The following is a 21,339-nucleotide window of genomic DNA, read 5'->3' as shown; positions in this document are numbered from 1 at the left end:
TCCTTTTTAATTCATTGTTTATTCACGGCATTTAACAGTCGTAAAGGATCAACTCTTAATCATTACATTTATTAATCAATCACATTAATCCTGGTATATTTTATAAACAGGTATTTGAGGCGGCCTCGTCACAAGACAAGGCTTTTCTTGTTTCTATTTGTGATATCAATGAACATGTTTACAAACACAGGAATAACCATAAATGAACTATTCTATATTCCGGTATCAACAGATTAATATGTATAAGTACATAATTAAGTAAGTTACATAAGTACTTTATTTTCAGTAAGTAGATTTAGTGATTGTCTCGATTGAGAAGGAGGTGGACAAATTCTCCCACCGCCCATTCTCCCACTAGACAAGCATATAGGCCTACTCGTCTAGTATATGCTCTACTAGACGAGTAGAGCCTAGCTTATTGATAATAAACAGCATAGTTAAATAAACCTGAACATTCCTGCCAAACATTTAAAATATCTAGTATAACTGTTAAAGATGCAACCGGAACCGAATAGATCAGACCCAAAGTCGAGTCACCCTAAGTATTCTCTTTGGGTTTGTTTAGCTGTTGGAGTTGACGTCTGCGTCATCATCGTTCTTCATCTCCCCGGGTTCTTTGGCAGTGTTCCCCTCTGGGGAGGCTTGTTTCTCTCTGCGACTGCTCCCGGTGGAGCTCAGAGAGGAGCGGGGCAGGGGGAAGCCGTAGCCGCCACCCACGGTACTGTGGTTGGACACGCCGAACGAGACGCCCGAACTGAAGTGGCTCTCCTCCCCTTCCAGCAGTTTTCTTTTGGACCAAGAGGGAAAAGATTAATATTCAGGAGATGTTATGACTTACTCTGACAGGAATAAAGACGACAGTGGGTGTGGTGGAAAGGTTGACCTCTCTATTCTTTACATTTTCCGTCTTCGTTAATTGTACAGTCAATTTGTTCGGTCATGTTTTAGAACTGTAGCACCATGGCTCTAGTGTTGTCTAGTGGCTGCCAACCGGTTTTGGCCTGTGGCCTCATTTTTATTAGAAAATGTATTGCTATCACAACTTGCATCTGCTTCAAACACATCTTTTTTTTTTATTCTTTACTCTTAACATCAAACCACAATACGTTTTTAGTTTGCTTTGGGATACAAGTCATGTATATACCTTTAGGTATCAAGAATGCATCAAACAGGTAACTTATTATTTACTTATTAAAGACCACAAAGTTGAGGACACATTCTGTTCTATATGTTCGTCAGCCATTTAGTATTCATCTCGATAAAAGGATTGTAACGATGGGGGCTGCCAAGCTGCTAATTGGTTGGTCTGCTAGCTGGTACCTGTATGCTGCGATCTCCATGTCCAGTGCCATCTTGATGTTGAGCAGCTCCTGGTATTCCCTCATGTGCTGCGCTGTCTCACTCTTCATGTTGCGCAGTTCACTGTCCAAGTGGCCAATAGTGTCCTGGAACATGCAGAAAGAGAGGCTGAGTGGGTGAACGCCAACCCTCATCTCAAGGCTAACACTTTTCTGTAATATAATATAATATACAAACATACAATTGTGTTATTCAAGTAGGCTACTTTTTCCACTTTGTTTACATATTTTCTGATTGATATTGCATTCAACTTTTACATTATCACTTTTCTTTTTCTATTCAAATGTTGTCATCTTTTGTAATCTTATTTTAGGAAAAGATAGAGCGAGTGGGTGAATGAAAGTGAGAAAATTGCCCTATTATACCACTAGCTGTGAGAAAAACTAATGAGACGAATGACTGATAGATCACTCAATCAGGCCCTTCGAACAAGTACACTTTAACCTTTGACTCAACACCTTCCATTAAGAAGGATTAACGTGCCATCTTTAAGGCCACCACCTTCTGATCCAATAAGGGTCCAGGGTGGCGGTTGAGGTGGTTGTTGAACCGAGATAAATGAATTAAAGGTGAATCGTTTGGACACCGTTTGGGTTAGTAGTTGATATAGTAGCCTACGTTTTCTGCGTTATTGTGTATTAGAATGGACGTTAAAGCGATGTGCAATCGATCTCCAGTAAAAGTCAAACCTGAAATCCTAATCTATTCAAACGTTCCACAAAATAAAAGCAATAATCAATGTTATCATTGTTCCTGGTGTCTGCTCTTGCCTGCATGGCGGCAATCTCCGCACTGTGTGTGTCCTCCGCCTCCCTCATCTGTCTCTCCAGAGACTCGTTGGCCCCTCGCAGCGTCTCAAGCTCCAGGGTCTTGGACTGCAGCTGCCTCCGGAACTCGTTGATCTCCTCCTTGCTGGCGCGCATCGCCTCGTTGCCCCGGATCGCCTGTTCGTTCAGGTTGGCGAACTTGGACTTGTACCACTCCTCGGAGGACTGGAGGTTCTTTGACGCCACGGCCTCGTACTGGTTCCGTATCTCCTTCAGAGCCAACGTGAGGTCGGGCTTGGGCATCGCCACGTCCACGGACGCCCCCTGCGCCGCGGCGTGCATCATCGCGCTCAGCTCGTGCATCTCCTCGCCGTGCACCTTCCTCAGGAAGGAAATCTCCTCCGACATCGAGTCCACTTTGCGCTCGAGGTCCAGGCGTGCGAGGGTCGCGTCGTCGACGTCTTTCCGATACGACTTGAGGGTCTGCTCGACCTCCTTTCGCGCCCTGACCTCGTCTTCATATTTGGCGAGGAGCTTTTGGTGCTCTTCCTCCAAGTTATCCCGCTCGATGAGCACTTGGTTCTTCTCGGCGTTAAGCTCCTCCACCTGGGCGCGCAGGTTGCGCAGCTCCTCCTGGTAAAGCTCGGCGACGCGCGACGGTTCTTGTTGTTTGCGTCGCAGCGTGACCAGCTCGCTCTCCAGGGCACTATTCTGCTGCTCCAGGTGCCGGACCTTGTCGATAAAAGTGGCAAAACGGTCGTTCAGCCCCTGCAGCTGCTCCTTCTCGCTGGTCCGAACCAGTTTGAACTCGCTGTTGACCGCGGAGACCTGGGTTGAATCCACAAAGTCCCCGGCACCCGGGGTCCTCCTATAGTAACCGAAGGATGACGCGGACGCGGTGTTGCGAGACGACGACCCCTGCAGAGATCTCAGGGATCTGGTGTCAGCTGAGCCGCGAGACACACTTCCAGCGCTTCTCCCGCGCGAGGAGGAGGAGGTGGATGTGTTCGAAAAACGCGGGGAATCCCCGAAAATCTTTCGATAGGATGAAGAAGAATAGTGTTGGTCTCCATAGTTCGTCATTGCGGCGAGACGACAACGTAGAGGGGGAAGGCAACAGACTGATTTACTTAAGAGCTTTAGTGGAGCTTATAAAGGACTGCGGTCACGCAATCTACACTTCGGAGTAGCGCGCCCTCGCCGTCTAAACTTAAAGGATCGATTGCGCATCTAGGTTGCCTTTTACGGTAAAACACTTAATTGCGCCGACAGGGTGCAATGAAGTTCACCTCATTAAGTGAGAAACAGAATGGCCACGAAAGTGGTTCAAAAGGGAATTTAACATTTAAAAAAATTACCTAAATTTTTCTCTGCTTTTGATTCCCCATCGTGTGAATTCTGTATCAGCATTCACTCTAAATATTCAAATCTTTATTATTATTCTTCCGCCCCTATGTTTGGTATTCTACTCCTGCATACTTTCAGCTACAGAAACCATTCAACTATCAAAATGTGCACCGCTTTAACGACATAATTGCATCATTTATACTTTTTTCCATTTTTCCGTTTAATTTCATACCGGCTTCGTATATTTTTTGGCACATCATAAGCTCCTCTAAGATGTTTGGGAGACCTGTGGCTTAATTATGATCTGCCATAATAAATAAAGGGCGCCATGTAATTCTGGCTGAGTTATGGGTTAACCAGCCGACAGGGTGATGAGCGGGACTGCATCTCATGACTTTGGGTGCGCTTATGGCTTATGTCCGGTTAACCAGCCGACAAGGTGATGAGCGGGACTGCATTTCATGACTTACGGGTGCGCTTTGGCATCTATCCGGCTAGCCATAAGGCTGCGCAAAGACCGAGAATTTTGAAGATTCATGCCCAGAGAAGAGCTCTCCAACAACAGTTTGCCGGCGTGATAAATTAAGGTAAGTTGCATAGCCTACATTTATTCTCTTTCTAAAAAAAGGTATTGTTATTACTCACATTAAGTTACTCATAGTCGTTGTATCGGTTTGAAACGCCCTAGTCATGCGCTCCACAACGTTACATTTAATAGCTTATCCTACGTTAAGCATTTGCTAAAGGACTAAATGTATATGGTTGGATATAGAGCAGGCAATTGCAGCGAGCCGATCATTATTTCCTTTCAAGCTAGAATATATTCTAGCCTATTTCTTGTGGATAATACGCCTTGCATTTAACGTGTATAAAGGTATTATAGATAAGGCTATGGTAAATCCTGAATCTATCCGCGCTACCTTTGAGCGCGGATAGATTCAGGGGGGGGTCCGGAGCGATTGTTGACGGGGGGGGGGGGGGGGGGGGGGGGGGGGGGAAGCGATTGTTGTGTTTTTTTGTTTTTTTTTGGTCATGGGCCCCCCCTCTGCCTTGGGCTCCCCCACAACTGTCCCCTTTGTCCCCGCAGTCCGACGGCCCTGCACACACACACACACACACACACACACAAGCACACACACACACACACACACACACACACACACACACACACACACACACACACACACACACACACACACACACACACACACACACACACACACACACACACACACAATATGTTCAGTTATTTTTGAATTGCTTTGGCAAGCAAGGCAGTAGGGTTAAACTGGTTAACAGTTTGATTTTTCTTCTCATGCAGAAGACCAGCTACTATGTATTCCGTTGTCTGCTTTGACAATTCCGAGGAGGTGGAGGTTGTGCCCACGCAATGGTACAATAGTGGGGCATGCAGGTGGCCCCCCCACAAGGCTGAGGGAGTCAATCGGGCCATAAGGCAGCTGGAAGAGCCCCTGTGCAAAGCCAGTCTCTTTATGAACTCATATATTTGTCTTTTGTTTTGTCTGTCTCTAATAAAGGCCAAGTAGACACGTCCGACTGGACTTTGAAAGTCAAGACCCCAGTCCTCCAAACAAACAGGCCTTCCAAAATCTCCCTAAGACCCCTGCTGCCTCTGGACCGTCCAACATCAGCCGCTGTAATTAAAGTCTTTAGTTTTAAATAAAATGTAATTTAAAAGTTGCTTTTTTTAGTGGAGATAATAGATGAAAAAATATCTAATCTGTTGTTGACTAATAAACTAGGCAATCATAATTGAAAATTAAGTTGAAATTTGAAATAATAATAATTCATAGGTGTTTAAAATATATATTTTTACGCCCACCTCCAGCACTTAATGACCCTGGGGTCAACCCTTCGCCAAGCAATTGGCACGAGTTATGGTGGAGGTGACATGGCAGAGTCAGGGACAGAGGTGGAGATAGTAGGGACACCTTATCAGGGCCAGTCTGTCAGTCCAGGGTCAGGGAGTCAGCAGGGGCATCATGCTATCAGAGGCTGTGATCATATGTGTGGAAGTAAGAATTAATGTGTTACACTCCTCCAGCCGTCACTTGATATGAGTGATATTTTCACTCTATATATATATATGGGTATATATCCTTGGAATATAATAGATAAATAGATAGATGGATAGGTAGCTGGGCAAATTAATAGATTAATAAATAAATAAATAAAAATGAATGTACAGACAAAAATGCATGCGTTGAAGATTTAAAACTGCCTTTTTATAAGCCTACTTAATGTTGCTTTTTTTATTTTGCAGCTCTTCTGCGTGACCTGTTGGTTAACCAACAAATCCTGATGGACCAGCAAAAGACCATGATACGCATGATCCAAGACCTCCACAGATCTATCCAGGGAGGTCAGAAGATGTCCACCACCTCCAGCCATACTGCCTATTTTCCGCTAGGGGATAAACTGGCTCTGGAGGCCCTGGAGGGCGACCTGGCAAGCCAGCGGGACCTTCGTCAGGAATTGGTGAGCTGCTTTTGATTTTCTTTGTTTCCCATACATAGCGCAGCGCCACAGAATCAACACTGAGCGCTAAATTTATTCTGCTTTTTTTTTTCTTTTCTTTTTTTTATGTTTAGTATAGGCTACCATGCTGAAACACACCTGGCCAAAATTATTGTTAATTCAAAATTATTGTTAACTAAAACGATGTGATTAATATGAAAAACGGCCGTCAGAACCCCGTTTCTGGGAGACAACACACAGCCCACACAGCCACAGAGCATGCACCTATCTCCCGTGATAAGTTATTTTGGCAATGCTTACAGTTGGAACTTTGCGGGAAGAAGATTGTAGCATGCATTGCAGTATTTCTGTTTAAATCCAGTTATATTTGTTAAAATCACAGACACAAACTTTCTTTGTGTGCGTCTTCAATTTCAGATGCAGTGAGGCGCAATCCATCCTGTTCAACAGCAAACGGATGTGCAAATTTGCGGATGCCATTAAACAATGGTTTTACTGGGCTGGGGATAGGGAGGGAGGAAGGAAAAAACGCCAGCCGGCTCCAAACCAGGAGCAAACTGATTAAATCGAATAAAAGATACTACTTTAAAATATTTTGTTCAATTATTTGTGCATTATACTCATAGAAAATAAATTAACAATGTAACTTATGAGGTTTGGGTCAGTTATGGGATCACTTTGGGTCAGTTATGGGATCACTTTGGGTCAGTTATGGGATAAATTTGGGTCAGTTATGGGATCATTTTGGGTCGGTTATTGGGATCACTTTGGGTCAGTTATGGCTTCTTTTTGGCAATGGTCTGGGGATTTTGGCCACTCTTTGGGATACTTCTGGCTACATTTTGGTATTCCAAAATTGGTTTTGGCTGGGTTTTGGCCTTTTGGCACAAATCTGGCCGTACATCATTCCAAAGCATTGCCAAAATGGCATGCCAGTTTTGGGCCATAAGATTTTTGCTAGAGGCTAGGTGCTTGCTAGGTGTAGGCCTATTCATTTCAAAAATAACTGTTGCTCAGCAAAGATGGGAAATACTATCAAATGTATTATTTATACCAGCATGAATTTTACCGTACATGCAGGCCTATAAACACACCTTGCCCACTGCATCCGTCCGTTGAAGGATCTCATTGACTTTGCATTGGGCGATCCTCAAATGGATTCTGGGTCCGTCCGCTCCATCGGCTCCATCTCTTGCGTTCAGAAGTTGAGAAAATTTCAACTTTTCGGGCTGTAACGGATCCGTCAGCCAATCAGATCGTGGCTCCGTCGGGAAATACCACTCCCCCATCCGTCAGACACGCCTTCCGTCGTCCATTGCGTCTGCCGTGTATTCCCGCCGATGTGGCAATGCTGTATGGTTATGCTATTGAGAGCCTAAATAAATGGACTACAAGTTAATTACGAACGATTATTTAAGTTTAACATTTTGTTCAGCAAATTTGACAACTGACTGAATTTCAGGTAGTACTTTTTTCTAAGTGGCGCCATGTCATTTGAACGTTCGCGCTACAATCTTATTATTGTAGCCCCGTAGAGTATAGACTTTAATCTGGTTGCATTATTAGGCTATTCTAATAACTAATTTTGGCAGCTGGTGTATGTGCTGAACTTAATATATGACGACCAATAAAAAACGACAGTGTTACCCCTTATATTTTCTTTGACAAAGACAACAGTGTTACCCTTTATGTTTTTTTTCATGACGACCAGTAAAAAACAACAGTGTTACCCCTTATGTTTTGTTCATGACGACTAATTAAAAACAACAGTGTTACCCCTTATGTTTTTTTTCATGACGACCATTAAAAAACGACCATGTTACCCCTTATGGTTTTTTTCATGACGACCAAAGAAAAACAAGAGTGTTACCCCTTATGTTTTTTATAAATATCTACAGTGTTTCCCCTTATGTTTATTTCATGATGGCCGAACCTGAGATGTTTAGAGTGTTAACCTCCAAACTTATCAATGCACCATATCGACACCGAATAAAGTCATCACAATGGTTATACTTGACTTTATAATTCGCATGAAATAGAAATAAGAGTGTTCCAAAAGAGGACATCAACCAGACTTGAACCCCGGTCTCCAGGGGGTTAGGCAGAGAGCACTCCACTGCACCACTGAGGCGATGGCAACACAGAATAATCAATCATCAATAAAGAGGATATACATGACATTAAAATGTATGTGTGTATTTCTATTATTTCCCTTATGTTTTTTTTTTCCTGACGACCAATAAAAAACGACAGTGTTACCCCTTATATTTTCTTTGACGAAGACAACAGTGTTACCCTTTATGTTTTTTTTCATGACGACCAGTAAAAAACAACAGTGTTACCCCTTCTGTTTTTTTTCATGACGACCAATAAAAAACAACCGTTTTTTTATTGTTTTTTTATTTTTTCTTCTTTTTTTTTTCATGACGACCAATAAAAAACAACAGTGTTACCCCTTATGTTTTTTTTCATGACGACCAATTAAAAACAACACTGCTACCCCTTATGGTTTTTTTCATGACGACCAAAGAAAAACAACAGTGTTACCCCTTATGTTTTTTTTTATGATGACCAAAGAAAAACGACAGTGTCACCCCTCATGTTTCATTTGATAAAAACGACAGTGTTACTCCCTATGTTTTAATGGATAAATATCGACAGTGTTACCCCTTATGTTTTTTTCATGACGACCGATAAAAAACGACAGTGTTACCCCTTATGTTTCATTTGATAAAAACGACAGTTACCCCTCATGTTTTATTTGATAAATATCGACAGTGTTACCCCTTATGTTTATTTTCATGACGGCCGATAAAAACAACAGTGTTACCCCTTATGTTTTTTTTCATGACGACCAATAAAAAACAACACTGTGTTACCCCGTAAGTTTTTTTTCATGACGACCAATAAAAAACAACAGTGTTACCCTTTATGTTTTTTTTCATGACGACCAAAGAAAAACGACAGTGTCACCCCTCATGTTTCATTTGATAAAAACGACAGTGTTACTCCCTATGTTTTAATGGATAAATATCGACAGTGTTACCCCTTATGTTTTTTTCATGACGACCGATAAAAAACGACAGTGTTACCCCTTATGTTTCATTTGATAAAAACGACAGTGTTACCCCTCATGTTTTATTTGATAAATATCGACAGTGTTACCCCTTATGTTTATTTTCATGACGGCCGATAAAAACAACGGTGTTACCCCTTATGGTTTTTTTCATGACGACCAATAAAAAACAACAGTGTTACCCCTTCTGTTTTTTTTCATGACGACCAATAAAAAACAACAGTGTTACCCCTTATGTTTTTTTTCATGACGACCACTTAAAAACAACAGTGTTACCCCTTATGTTTTTTTTCATGACGACCAAAGAAAAACGACAGTGTCACCCCTCATGTTTCATTTGATAAAAACGACAGTGTTACTCCCTATGTTTTAATGGATAAATATCGACAGTGTTTCCCCTTATGTTTTTTTCATGACGACCGATAAAAAACGACAGTGTTACCCCTTATGTTTCATTTGATAAAAACGACAGTGTTACCCCTCATGTTTTATTTGATAAATATCGACAGTGTTACCCCTTATGTTTATTTTCATGACGGCCGATAAAAACAACGGTGTTACCCCTTATGGTTTTTTTCATGACGACCAATAAAAAATAACAGTGTTACCCCTTCTGTTTTTTTTCATGACGACCAATAAAAAACAACAGTGTTACCCCTTATGTTTTTTTTCATGACGACCACTTAAAAACAACAGTGTTACCCCTTATGTTTTTTTTCATGACGACCAATAAAAAACAACAGTAGTCCTTTTTCCATCAGATTTTCAAGCGAATTAACTCTTAAAGCGAATTAATTTGTAGCGACATAAGAAGCGCCTAAACGGTTTTCCATCGACAGAATGATTATAGCGAATTAAAATTGTGTCACAATGCCCCGTGTTGAAGCGCATTTTTCTGACCCGCTAGATGATTTTCCATCAACAATGCGCATGCGCGACATTCTATATCGCTTCAGCCGTTTTCCATTACTTTTATGTCGCTAGAACTTTCCCAAAACCACCTCTGCAGAGCGAATTAACTTAGTGCGACAAAATCGGCGTTAGAGCGATATAACCCTTTTTCCATCACATATGTCGCACTAACTTTTGATGCGCATCATTTTAAAGCGCATTATCTTTTTGATGGAAAAAGGACTAGTGTTACCCCTTATGATTTTTTCATGACGACCAATAAAAAACAACAGTGTTACCCCTTATGTTTTTTTTCATGACGACCAATAAATAAACAACAGTGTTACCCCTTCTGTTTTTTTTCATGACGACCAATAAAAAACAACAGTGTTACCCCTTATGTTTTATTTGACAAAGACAACAATGTTACCCCTTATATTTTATTTGACAAAGACAACAGTGTTACCCTTTATGTTTTTTTTCATGACGACCAATAAAAAACAACAGTGTTACCCCTTATGTTTTGTTTCATGACGACCAATAAAAAACAACAGTGTTACCACTTATGTTTTTTTTCATGACGACCAAAGAAAAACGACAGTGTCACCCCTCATGTTTCATTTGATAAAAACGACAGTGTTACTCCCTATGTTTTAATGGATAAATATCGACAGTGTTACCCCTTATGTTTTTTTCATGATGACCGATAAAAAACGACAGTGTTACCCCTTATGTTTTATTTGACAAAGACAACAATGTTACCCCTTATATTTTATTTGACAAAGACAACAGTGTTACCCTTTATGTTTTTTTTCATGACGACCAATAAAAAACAACAGTGTTACCCTTTATGTTTTGTTTCATGACGACCAATAAAAAACAACAGTGTTACCCCTTATGTTTTTTTTCATGACGACCAAAGAAAAACGACAGTGTCACCCCTTATGTTTCATTTGATAAAAACGACAGTGTTACCCCTCATGTTTTATTTGATAAATATCGACAGTGTTACCCCTTATGTTTATTTTCATGACGGCCGATAAAAACAACAGTGTTACCCCTTATGGTTTTTTTCATGACGACCAATAAAAAACAACAGTGTTACCCCTTATGTTTTTTTTCATGACGACCACTTAAAAACAACAGTGTTACCCCTTATGTTTTTTTTCATGACGACCAATAAAAAACAACAGTAGTCCTTTTTCCATCAGATTTTCAAGCGAATTAACTCTTAAAGCGAATTAATTTGTAGCGACATAAGAAGCACCTAAACGGTTTTCCATCGCGAGAATGATTATAGCGAATTAAAATTGTGTCACAATGCCCCGTGTTGAAGCGCATTTTTCTGACCCGCTAGATGAATTTCCATCAACAATGCGCATGCGCGACATTCTATATCGCTTCAGCCGTTTTCCATTACTTTTATGTCGCTAGAACTTTCCCAAAACCACCTCTGTAGAGCGAATTAACTTAGTGCGACAAAATCGGCGTTAGAGCGATATAACCCTTTTTCCATCACATATGTCGCACTAACTTTTGATGCGCATCATTTTAAAGCGCATTATCTTTTTGATGGAAAAAGGATTAGTGTTAACTCTTATGTTTTTTTTAGAGCTGTCAAGCAATTAAAATATTTAATCGTGATTAATCGCATTAATGTCATAGTTAACTCTAATTAATCGCGATTAATCACAAATTATTTTTCTATGCTAAATATCCCTTGATTTTTTTGTCCCATAATTCTTCTCATTTTAATTCTCTTATCAACATGGTGAAGTGCATCGGCTTGCCTTGTGCAAATGATTTTTTATTGATAACAACATTGGCATATACACTGATCAAAACAGGACGATACAAAAAAAGAGCCTATAGTGCAATTAAACGAATGCTTTGAACAAATGTCATTTGAACAAAGCAGTCAGGCTACTGCTTCTTTGTTTTGAGCCAAAGAATTTTTTTTTTTTTTTTTTTTTTTTTTTTTATAAAATAATTGCGTTAATCGCGCGATAAAAAAATTAACGCCGTTAAATTTGGTTTGCGTTAATGTCGTTAATAACGCGTTTAACTGACAGCTCTCATGACGACCAATAAAAAACAACAGTGTTACCTCTTATGTTTTTTTTCATGACGACCAATAAAAAACAACAGTGTTACCCCTTATGTTTTTTTTCATGACGACCAATAAATAAACAACAGTGTTCCCCCTTTTTTTTTTTCATGACGACCAATAAAAAACAACAGTGCTACCCCTTATGTTTTATTTGACAAAGACAACAATGTTACCCCTTATATTTTATTTGACAAAGACAACAGTGTTACCCTTTATGTTTTTTTTCATGACGACCAATAAAAAACAACAGTGTTACCCCTTATGTTTTCTTTTTCATGACGACCAATAAATAAACAACAGTGTTACCCCTTCAGTTTTTTTTCATGACGACCAATAAAAAACAACAGTGTTACCCCTTATGTATTTTTTCATGACGACCAATTAAAAACAACAGTGTTACCCCTTATGTTATTTTTCATGACGACCAATAAAAAACAACAGTGTTACCCCCTATGTTTTTTTTCATGACGACCAATAAAAAACAACAGTGTTACCCCTTCTGTTTTTTTTCATGACGACCAATGAAAAACAACAGTGTTACCCCTTATGTTTTTTTTCATGTCGACCAATAAAAAACAACAGTGTTACCCCTTATGTTTTTTTACATGACGACCAATAAAAAACAACAGTGTTACCCCTTCTGTTTTTTTTCATGACGACCAATAATAAACAACAGTTTTACCACTCATGGTTTTTTTCATGACGACCAAAGAAAAACGACAGTGTCACCCCTCATGTTTCATTTGATAAAAACGACAGTGTTACCCCCTATGTTTTAATAGATGAATATCGACAGTGTTACCCCTTATGTTTTTTTTCATGACGACCAATAAAAAACGACAGTGTTACCCCTTATGGTTTTTTTCATGACGACCAAAGAAAAACAACAGTGTTACCCCTTATGTTTTTTTTTATGATGACCAAAGAAAAACGACAGTGTCACCACTCATGTTTCATTTGATAAAAACGACAGTGTTACTCCCTATGTTTTAATGGATAAATATCGACAGTGTTACCCCTTATGTTTTTTTCATGACGACCGATGAAAAACGACAGTGTTACCCCTTATGTTTCATTTGATAAAAACGACAGTGTTACCCCTCATGTTTCATTTGATAAAAACGACAGTGTTACCCTTTGTGTTTTTTTTCATGACGACCAAGGAAAAACAATAGTGTTACCCCCTATGTTTTATTTGATAAATATCGACAGTGTTTCCCCTTATGTTTATTTCATGATGGCCGAACCTGAGATGTTTAGAGTGTTAACCTCCAAACTTATCAATGCACCATATCGACACCGAATGAAGTCATCACAATGGTTATACTTGACTTTATAATTCGCATGAAATAGAAATAAGAGTGTTCCAAAAGAGGACATCAACGAGACTTGAACCCCGGTCTCGAGGGGGTTAGGCAGAGAGCACTCCACTGCACCACTGAGGCGATGGCAATACAGAATAATCAATCATCAATAAAGAGGATATACATGACATTAAAATGTATGTGTGTATTTCTATTATTTCCCTTATGTTTTTTTTCATGACGACCAATAAAAAACGACAGTGTTACCCCTTATATTTTCTTTGACAAAGACAACAGTCTTACCCTTTATGTTTTTTTTCATGACGACCAGTAAAAAACAACAGTGTTACCCCTTATGTTTTTTTTCATGACGACCAATTAAAAACAACAGTGTTACCCCTTATGTTTTTTTTCATGACGACCAAAGAAAATCAACAGTGTTACCCCCTATGTTTTTTTTTATGACGACCAAAGAAAAACGACAGTGTCACCCCTCATGTTTCATTTGATAAAAAACGACAGTGTTACTCCCTATGATTTAATGGATAAATATCAACAATGTTACCCCTTATGTTTTTTTCATGACGACCGATAAAAAGCGACAGTGTTACACCTCATGTTTTTTCCATGTTGACCAATAAAAAATGACAGTGGTACCCCAGTCAACATTTTTGCGGGGATCCGAACAGAGCTATTCAGAGTGTTGACCTCCAAACTTATCAATGCACCATCAAGACACCGAATAAAGTCATCACAATGGTTGTACTTGACTTTATAATTCGCATGAAATAGAAATAAGAGTCTTCCAATAGAGGACAGCAACCTGCCTTGAACCCCGGTCTCCAGGGGGTTAGGCAGAGTGCACTCCACTGCACCACTGAGGCGATGACAAAACACAATAATCAATCATCAATAAAGAGGATACACATAACATTAAAATGCATGTGTGTATTTCTATTATTTCCCTTATGTTTTTTTTCATGAAGACCAATAAAAAACCACAGTGTTACCCCTTATGTTTTTTTTCATGACGACCAATAAATAAACAACAGTGTTACCCCTTCTGTTTTTTTTTCATGACGACCAATAAAAAACAACAGTGTTACCCCTTATGTTTTTTTTCATGACGACCAATTAAAAACAACAGTGTTACCCCTTATGTTTTTTTTCATGACGACCAATAAAAAACAACAGTGTTACCCCTAATGTTTTTTTTCATGACGACCAATAAAAAACAACAGTGTTACCCCTTCTGTTTTTTTTCATGACGACCAATAAAAAACAACAGTGTTACCCCTTATGTTTTTTTTCATGACGACCAATTAAAAACAACAGTGTTACCCCTTATGTTTTTTTTCATGACGACCAATAAAAAACAACAGTGTTACCCCTTATGTTTTTTTTCATGACGACCAAAGAAAAACGACAGTGTCACCCCTCATGTTTCATTTGATAAAAACGACAGTGTTACCCCTCATGTTTTATTTGATAAATATCGACAGTGTTACCCCTTATGTTTATTTTCATGATGGCCGATAAAAACGACAGTGTTACCCCTTATGTTTCATTTGATAAAAACGACAGTGTTACCCCTCATGTTTTATTTGATAAATATCGACAGTGTTACCCCTTATGTTTATTTTCATGATGGCCGATAAAAACAACAGTGTTACCCCTTATGTTTTTTTTCATGACGACCAATTAAAAACAACAGTGTTACCCCTTATGTTTTTTTTCATGACGACTAATAAAAAACAATAGTGTTACCCCTTCTGTTTTTTTTCATGACGACCAATAAAAAACAACAGTGTTACCCCTTATGTTTTTTTTCATGACGACCAATAAAAAACAACAGTGTTACCAATTATGTTTTTTTTCATGACGACCAATAAAAAACAACAGTGTCACCCCTCATGTTTCATTTGATAAAAACAACAGTGTTACTCCCTATGTTTTAATGGATAAATATCCACTCGACAAACCCTTCTGTTTTTTTTCATGACGACCAATAAATAAACAACAGTGTTACCCCTTCTGTTTTTTTTCATGATGACCAATAAAAAACAACAGTGTTACCCCTTATGTTTTTTTTCATGACGACCAATAAAAAACAACAGTGTTACCCCTTATGTTTTTTTTCATGACGACCAAAGAAAAACGACAGTGTCACCCCTCATGTTTCATTTGATAAAAACGACAGTGTTACTCCCTATGTTTTAATGGATAAATATCGACAGTGTTACCCCTTATGTTTTTTTCATGACGACAGATAAAAAACGACAGTGTTACCCCTTATGTTTCATTTGATAAAAACGACAGTGTTACCCCTCATGTTTTATTTGATAAATATCGACAGTGTTACCCCTTATGTTTATTTTCATGACGGCCGATAAAAACAACAGTGTTACCCCTTATGTTTTTTTTCATGATGACCAATTAAAAACAACAGTGTTACCCCTTATGTTTTTTTTCATGACGACCAATAAAAAACAACAGTGTTACCCCTTATGTTTTTTTTCATGACGACCAATAAAAAACAACAGTGTTACCCCTTATGTTTTTTTTCATGACGACCAATAAAAAACAACAGTGTTACCAATTATGTTTTTTTTCATGACGACCAATAAAAAACAACAGTGTCACCCCTCATGTTTCATTTGATAAAAACAACAGTGTTACTCCCTATGTTTTAATGGATAAATATCCACTCGACAAACCCTTATGTTTTTTTTCATGACGACCAATAAATAAACAACAGTGTTACCCCTTCTGTTTTTTTTCATGATGACCAATAAAAAACAACAGTGTTACCCCTTATGTATTTTTTCATGACGACCAATTAAAAACGACAGTGTTACCCCTTATATTTTTTTTCATGACGACCAATAAAAAACAACAGTGTTACCCCTTATGTTTTTCTTCATGACGACCCAAGAAAAACGACAGTGTCACCCCTCATGTTTCATTTGATAAAAACGACAGTGTTACTCCCTATGTTTTAATTGATAAATATCGACAGTGTTACCCCTTATGTTTTTTTCATGACGACCGATAAAAAACGACAGTGTTACCCCTTATGTTTCATTTGATAAAAACGACAGTGTTACCCCTCATGTTTTATTTGATAAATATCGACAGTGTTACCCCTTATGTTTTTTTTCATGACGACCAATAAATAAACAACAGTGTTACCCCTTCTGTTTTTTTTTCATGACGACCAATAAAAAACAACAGTGTTACCCCTTATGTTTTTTTTCATGACGACCAATAAAAAACAACAGTGTTACCCCTAATGTTTTTTTTCATGACGACCAATAAAAAACAACAGTGTTACGCCTTATGTTTTTTTTCATGACGACCAATAAAAAACAACAGTGTTACCCCTTCTGTTTTTTTTCATGACGACCAATAAAAAACAACAGTGTTACCCCTTATGTTTTTTTTAATGACGACCAATTAAAAACAACAGTGTTACCCCTTATGTTTTTTTTCATGACGACCAATAAAAAACAACAGTGTTACCCCTTATGTTTTTTTTCATGACGACCAAAGAAAAACGACAGTGTCACCCCTCATGTTTCATTTGATAAAAACGACAGTGTTACCCCTCATGTTTTATTTGATAAATATCGACAGTGTTACCCCTTATGTTTATTTTCATGATGGCCGATAAAAACAACAGTGTTACCCCTTATGTTTCATTTGATAAAAACGACAGTGTTACCCCTCATGTTTTATTTGATAAATATCGACAGTGTTACCCCTTATGTTTATTTTCATGATGGCCGATAAAAACAACAGTGTTACCCCTTATGTTTTTTTTCATGACGACCAATTAAAAACAACAGTGTTACCCCTTATGTTTTTTTTCATGACGACTAATAAAAAACAATGGTGTTACCCCTTCTGTTTTTTTTCATGACGACCAATAAAAAACAACAGTGTTACCCCTTATGTTTTTTTTCATGACGACCAATAAAAAACAACAGTGTTACCAATTATGTTTTTTTTCATGACGACCAATAAAAAACAACTGTGTCACCCCTCATGTTTCATTTGATAAAAACGACAGTGTTACTCCCTATGTTTTAATGGATAAATATCCACTCGACAAACCCTTCTGTTTTTTTTCATGACGACCAATAAATAAACAACAGTGTTACCCCTTCTGTTTTTTTTCATGATGACCAATAAAAAACAACAGTGTTACCCCTTATGTATTTTTTCATGACGACCAATTAAAAACAACAGTGTTACCCCTTATGTTTTTTTTCATGACGACCAATAAAAAACAACAGTGTTACCCCTTATGTTTTTTTTCATGACGACCAATAAATAAACAACAGTGTTACCCCTTCTGTTTTTTTTTCATGACGACCAATAAAAAACAACAGTGTTACCCCTTATGTTTTTTTTCATGACGACCAATAAAAAACAACAGTGTTACCCCTTATGTTTTTTTTCATGACGACCAATAAAAAACAACAGTGTTACCAATTATGTTTTTTTTCATGACGACCAATAAAAAACAACAGTGTCACCCCTCATGTTTCATTTGATAAAAACAACAGTGTTGCTCCCTATGTTTTAATTGATAAATATCGACAGTGTTACCCCTTATGTTTTTTTCATGACGACCGATAAAAAACGACAGTGTTACCCCTTATGTTTCATTTGATAAAAACGACAGTGTTACCCCTCATGTTTTATTTGATAAATATCAACAGTGTTACCCCTTATGTTTATTTTCATGACGGCCGATAAAAACAACAGTGTTACACCTCATGTTTTTTCCATGTTGACCAATAAAAAATGACAGTGGTACCCCAGTCAACATTTTTGCAGGGATCCGAACCTGAGCTGTTTAGAGTGTTAACCACCAAACTTATCAATGCACCACTAAGACACCGAATAAAGTCATCACAATGGTTATACTTGACTTTATAATCCGCATGAAATAGAAATACGAGTCATCCAACAGAGGCCATCAACCTGACTCGAACCCCGGTCTCCAGGGGGTTAGGCAGTGTGCACTCCACTGCAACACTGAGGCGATGACAGAACACAAAAATCAATCATAAATAAAGAGGATATACATGACATTAAAATGTATGTGTGTATTTCTATTATTTCCCTTATGTTTTTTTTCATGACGACCAATAAAAAACGACAGTGTTACCCCGCGATTGCTGGAGTTTGCTCCTGATGCTCGTGAGCGCACCAGCAGTGGCTACCCAAATAGAGTTTTCAAACGAGCAAATACTGCTGAAACTATGACATTTTGTTCTAATCACTCACTTGATTTAAGCTATTCAACATTTCTACTGCCAACTGCTCCTCCTACAATTACTTCTTACATTACGCTATACCACTACTACCTCCTTTTCCTCAAAATTGTATTCTCTCCGTCACTTTTCTATACTTCCATCTTTTTCATATTGATATATTTATTCTTGCAAAACTTAAGTAGAAAACACTGGTCGATGAATATATAATTACTCATAAAGTTATCAACAGGCAGCTCAAGTTAAAAATAACAAATCTGATCTGATTTCAAAGATTGAATCCAATACTACGGTATATTATAAATACAATGCTATTTCATTTATGAAATAGTTCAGTTTATCAAAAAAATCGTTCGATCAATGGAAATACTGTTAATATTTTGTGCTTTGCATTGAGCGCTTTAGGACATCTCCAGGAGGTAAAAGGACACACACATCAGTCTTAATTAAAACAAAGCTTTAATTATGACTCATTAGAAACATTTGGGATTGGACCTGAATAGAAAAGATCTCAATAGGCATGGTGCTCAGCTGCTCTCTTCCTCTCTACAGGCCATAGTCGTAGTCGGCTTTCCCCGCGATGTAGGACGTGTAGAAGCCTATGTGTGTGTCCGGAGCGTGCATGGTTTCTTTAACAGCAGGGTCCTCCAGCATGCGCTCAGTCCACTTCTTAAGCTCTGGGGTTCCATCCAGGAAGCTAGGGGAAAAAACACAATTGTATTTAACTTATTTTCTTAAAGGGCCCCTATTTTGGTGTTCAAATAGGGGCCTGTTAAGACAATACCAAACTTAATTTGGCTTGTGAACCCAACTTCTTACATTTTTCCAACCTTCTTTCCAATACATCGTTTTAATCCCATCTGTGACATTGATAATATTAACATCAACATCTGGAATATCGATGTCCCAGTGAATGTATGCAAATCACCAAAACAAATAAGTTCAATAATTTCATCATTGCATTATCAAATATCTATAGTTTATGACAATCCCCTGCAAACCCCCATGCATACCAGGCCAACCCCGTCGTTATGCGTCACCTGAGAATACATAAGCCATGTATTTCTGCACAATACTTACTGTTTCAGCTGCATGCCTTCCATCCTCTCAAACCAAGGCCACATCATGTAATCGATCATTGTGATTGAGTCACCAGCCATGTAGTTGCTCTTCTTAGTCTTAAGATGCTGAAATGAAACAATGTTAAATATTTTGTTATCAACACTGGCACACTGATGTTCAATATAATTTGGTTTTGGAGCTAGAAAAAAAGAAGAAGCTAGAAACGGTGACAACACACGTATTTTTTGCTTAGCGGCAAAAAACATTGACTTGCCTCATTTAATTTGGCTAACTTCTCTTTCAGTTCCCCCTCGAGGGCAGACACATCCTCGCCGTTCCTTTTGCCCATGGGGATCTTGTAGAAGTATGGTACAACCTAGGGAAAAATAACGAGTGGGTTTTAATATCCATACATGATGACAGAGAAGAGTACAGCAAGCCAAATGTCATAAAAACAATGATACACTCTCTATTAAAAGCAAATTATCTATTTTCATTAGTTAGTTAGTGAGCAAGGGCATTTACTGATATGCACAGAAAGAAAATACAGGTAGCTTTTGTAGGCCTACCTTGGAATAACATTCCAACATCATCTTCTGCTGAGCTTTCTCAAACGGATCTGACGGAAGCAGTTTGTTGTCGGGGTAAACCTCGTCCAGGTACTCGCAGGTGATCGGGGACTCGTATATCACCTGGCCGCTAGGGGTCTCCAAAGTCGGCACCAACCCAAGAGGATTCTTCTCCAAGAACCAGTCGGGTTTCTCCTTTAAGTTGATGTTGACAACGTCATGCCTGGGGAGGCATATATTATTTTAAATATCGTAAGGCTTAAAGAACAGTGGGTTCCGACAGTCGATTGATCCAGGTCTATGTAATTGACTCACTTGATGCCTTTTGCTTGAAGTACTAATCTGGCTCTCTGGGCAAATGGACAGAATCTCATGCTGTACAGTCTGATAGTGCCTTCAGGCACTGGACCAGGCGCAGTGCTGCCTGAAATTCATCAAAAGAATGATGATGATAACATTATCATATTCACAAAGGTCATGATAGTGAAACAATTAATTGCCAACACAGCACCGTAGCCAACTACAGTATCCAGGTTTCCTTGATCAAATAAAACAACTCGTGATTGCACTGGGAAGACGACAAACCATGACTTTGCATAATTTATATTCTTGCCTATCGATGTGGATTTTAATGAATAAACACTGGATGTGTACAGTATGCCTTCGGCGCTTATAGTCCTACCAGATAACAGATATCATATTTTATAAGAACATATTTTAAAGCATTTCAACCTCTTTCTAATCTAATATTTTCGGTATCTAAACCATACCGTTTTTCCAAAAAATATTTTGCAATGACATGCATATCCTGTTTATTCAGTATTGCGTCAAGTTCAATAGATCATAATTACCTTTGGCGAAAGACTTTTGAGTAGACATTATTTCAGCCGGGGGGACAATGATACAAATCGAAGGTGTATGAATGACCAAGACGCAATTTAGAACAACAGTCGGCCCTTCTATTAGCCTATATAAACGCTCTGAACTTCCTGAATGGGATCGTCTCAGCTCAGCGCGTCATCATGGGGGTGTGTCTAAGTCTCAGCGCGTCATCATGGGGGTGTGTCTAA

At 38.6% G+C, this 21,339-nt stretch overlaps 2 protein-coding genes and 1 long non-coding RNA gene across 3 annotated transcripts; 1 reads left to right on the top strand and 2 right to left on the bottom strand.

Annotated features, from left to right (window-relative positions):
• Positions 1–3,263, bottom strand: inaa (internexin neuronal intermediate filament protein, alpha a). The gene is made up of 3 exons (XM_030378428.1): positions 2,130–3,263; positions 1,321–1,445; positions 1–787 (listed from the first exon to the last, which is right to left on the bottom strand). The coding sequence occupies exons 1-3, from the start codon at positions 3,207–3,209 to the stop codon at positions 562–564; spliced, it is 1,431 nt and encodes a 476-aa protein (XP_030234288.1). The 5' UTR covers positions 3,210–3,263; the 3' UTR covers positions 1–561.
• Positions 3,206–6,541, top strand: LOC115559569 (uncharacterized). Its single transcript, XR_003979607.1, has 4 exons — positions 3,206–4,060; positions 5,012–5,130; positions 5,758–5,972; positions 6,390–6,541. It is a non-coding gene; the product is annotated as an uncharacterized LOC115559569 (long non-coding RNA).
• Positions 6,542–19,078: 12,537 nt separating this feature from the next.
• LOC115560017 (glutathione S-transferase omega-1) lies at positions 19,079–21,302 on the bottom strand. Its single transcript, XM_030379292.1, has 6 exons — positions 21,121–21,302; positions 20,585–20,693; positions 20,270–20,492; positions 19,975–20,076; positions 19,719–19,825; positions 19,079–19,335 (listed from the first exon to the last, which is right to left on the bottom strand). Exons 1-6 carry the CDS (start codon positions 21,146–21,148, stop codon positions 19,185–19,187), a joined length of 720 nt encoding a protein of 239 aa, XP_030235152.1. The 5' UTR covers positions 21,149–21,302; the 3' UTR covers positions 19,079–19,184.
• Between the last annotated feature and the right edge of the window lie 37 nt (positions 21,303–21,339).

Source organism: Gadus morhua, chromosome 15, assembly GCF_902167405.1.
Source record: "Gadus morhua chromosome 15, gadMor3.0, whole genome shotgun sequence".
NCBI classification, from domain to species: domain Eukaryota; kingdom Metazoa; phylum Chordata; class Actinopteri; order Gadiformes; family Gadidae; genus Gadus; species Gadus morhua.
The sequence above is the reverse complement of the archived record's forward strand: the minus strand, read 5'-3'. Positions and strand labels throughout refer to the sequence as shown.

Excerpts from the sequence above, each read along its gene's own strand:
- LOC115560017 (XM_030379292.1), bottom strand. The coding sequence starts at position 21,148 with ATGTCTACTCAAAAGTCTTTCGCCAAAG. Across the intron at positions 20,694-21,120 it reads TCAAAAGTCTTTCGCCAAAG|GCAGCACTGCGCCTGGTCCA; the intron begins GTAATTATGATC and ends GATGAATTTCAG. Across the intron at positions 20,493-20,584 it reads CTTCAAGCAAAAGGCATCAA|GCATGACGTTGTCAACATCA; the intron begins GTGAGTCAATTA and ends ATGCCTCCCCAG.
- inaa (XM_030378428.1), bottom strand. The coding sequence starts at position 3,209 with ATGACGAACTATGGAGACCAACACTATTCTTCTTCATCCTATCGAAAG. Across the intron at positions 1,446-2,129 it reads CGGAGATTGCCGCCATGCAG|GACACTATTGGCCACTTGGA; the intron begins GCAAGAGCAGAC and ends TGCATGTTCCAG. Across the intron at positions 788-1,320 it reads ATGGAGATCGCAGCATACAG|AAAACTGCTGGAAGGGGAGG; the intron begins GTACCAGCTAGC and ends TTGGTCCAAAAG.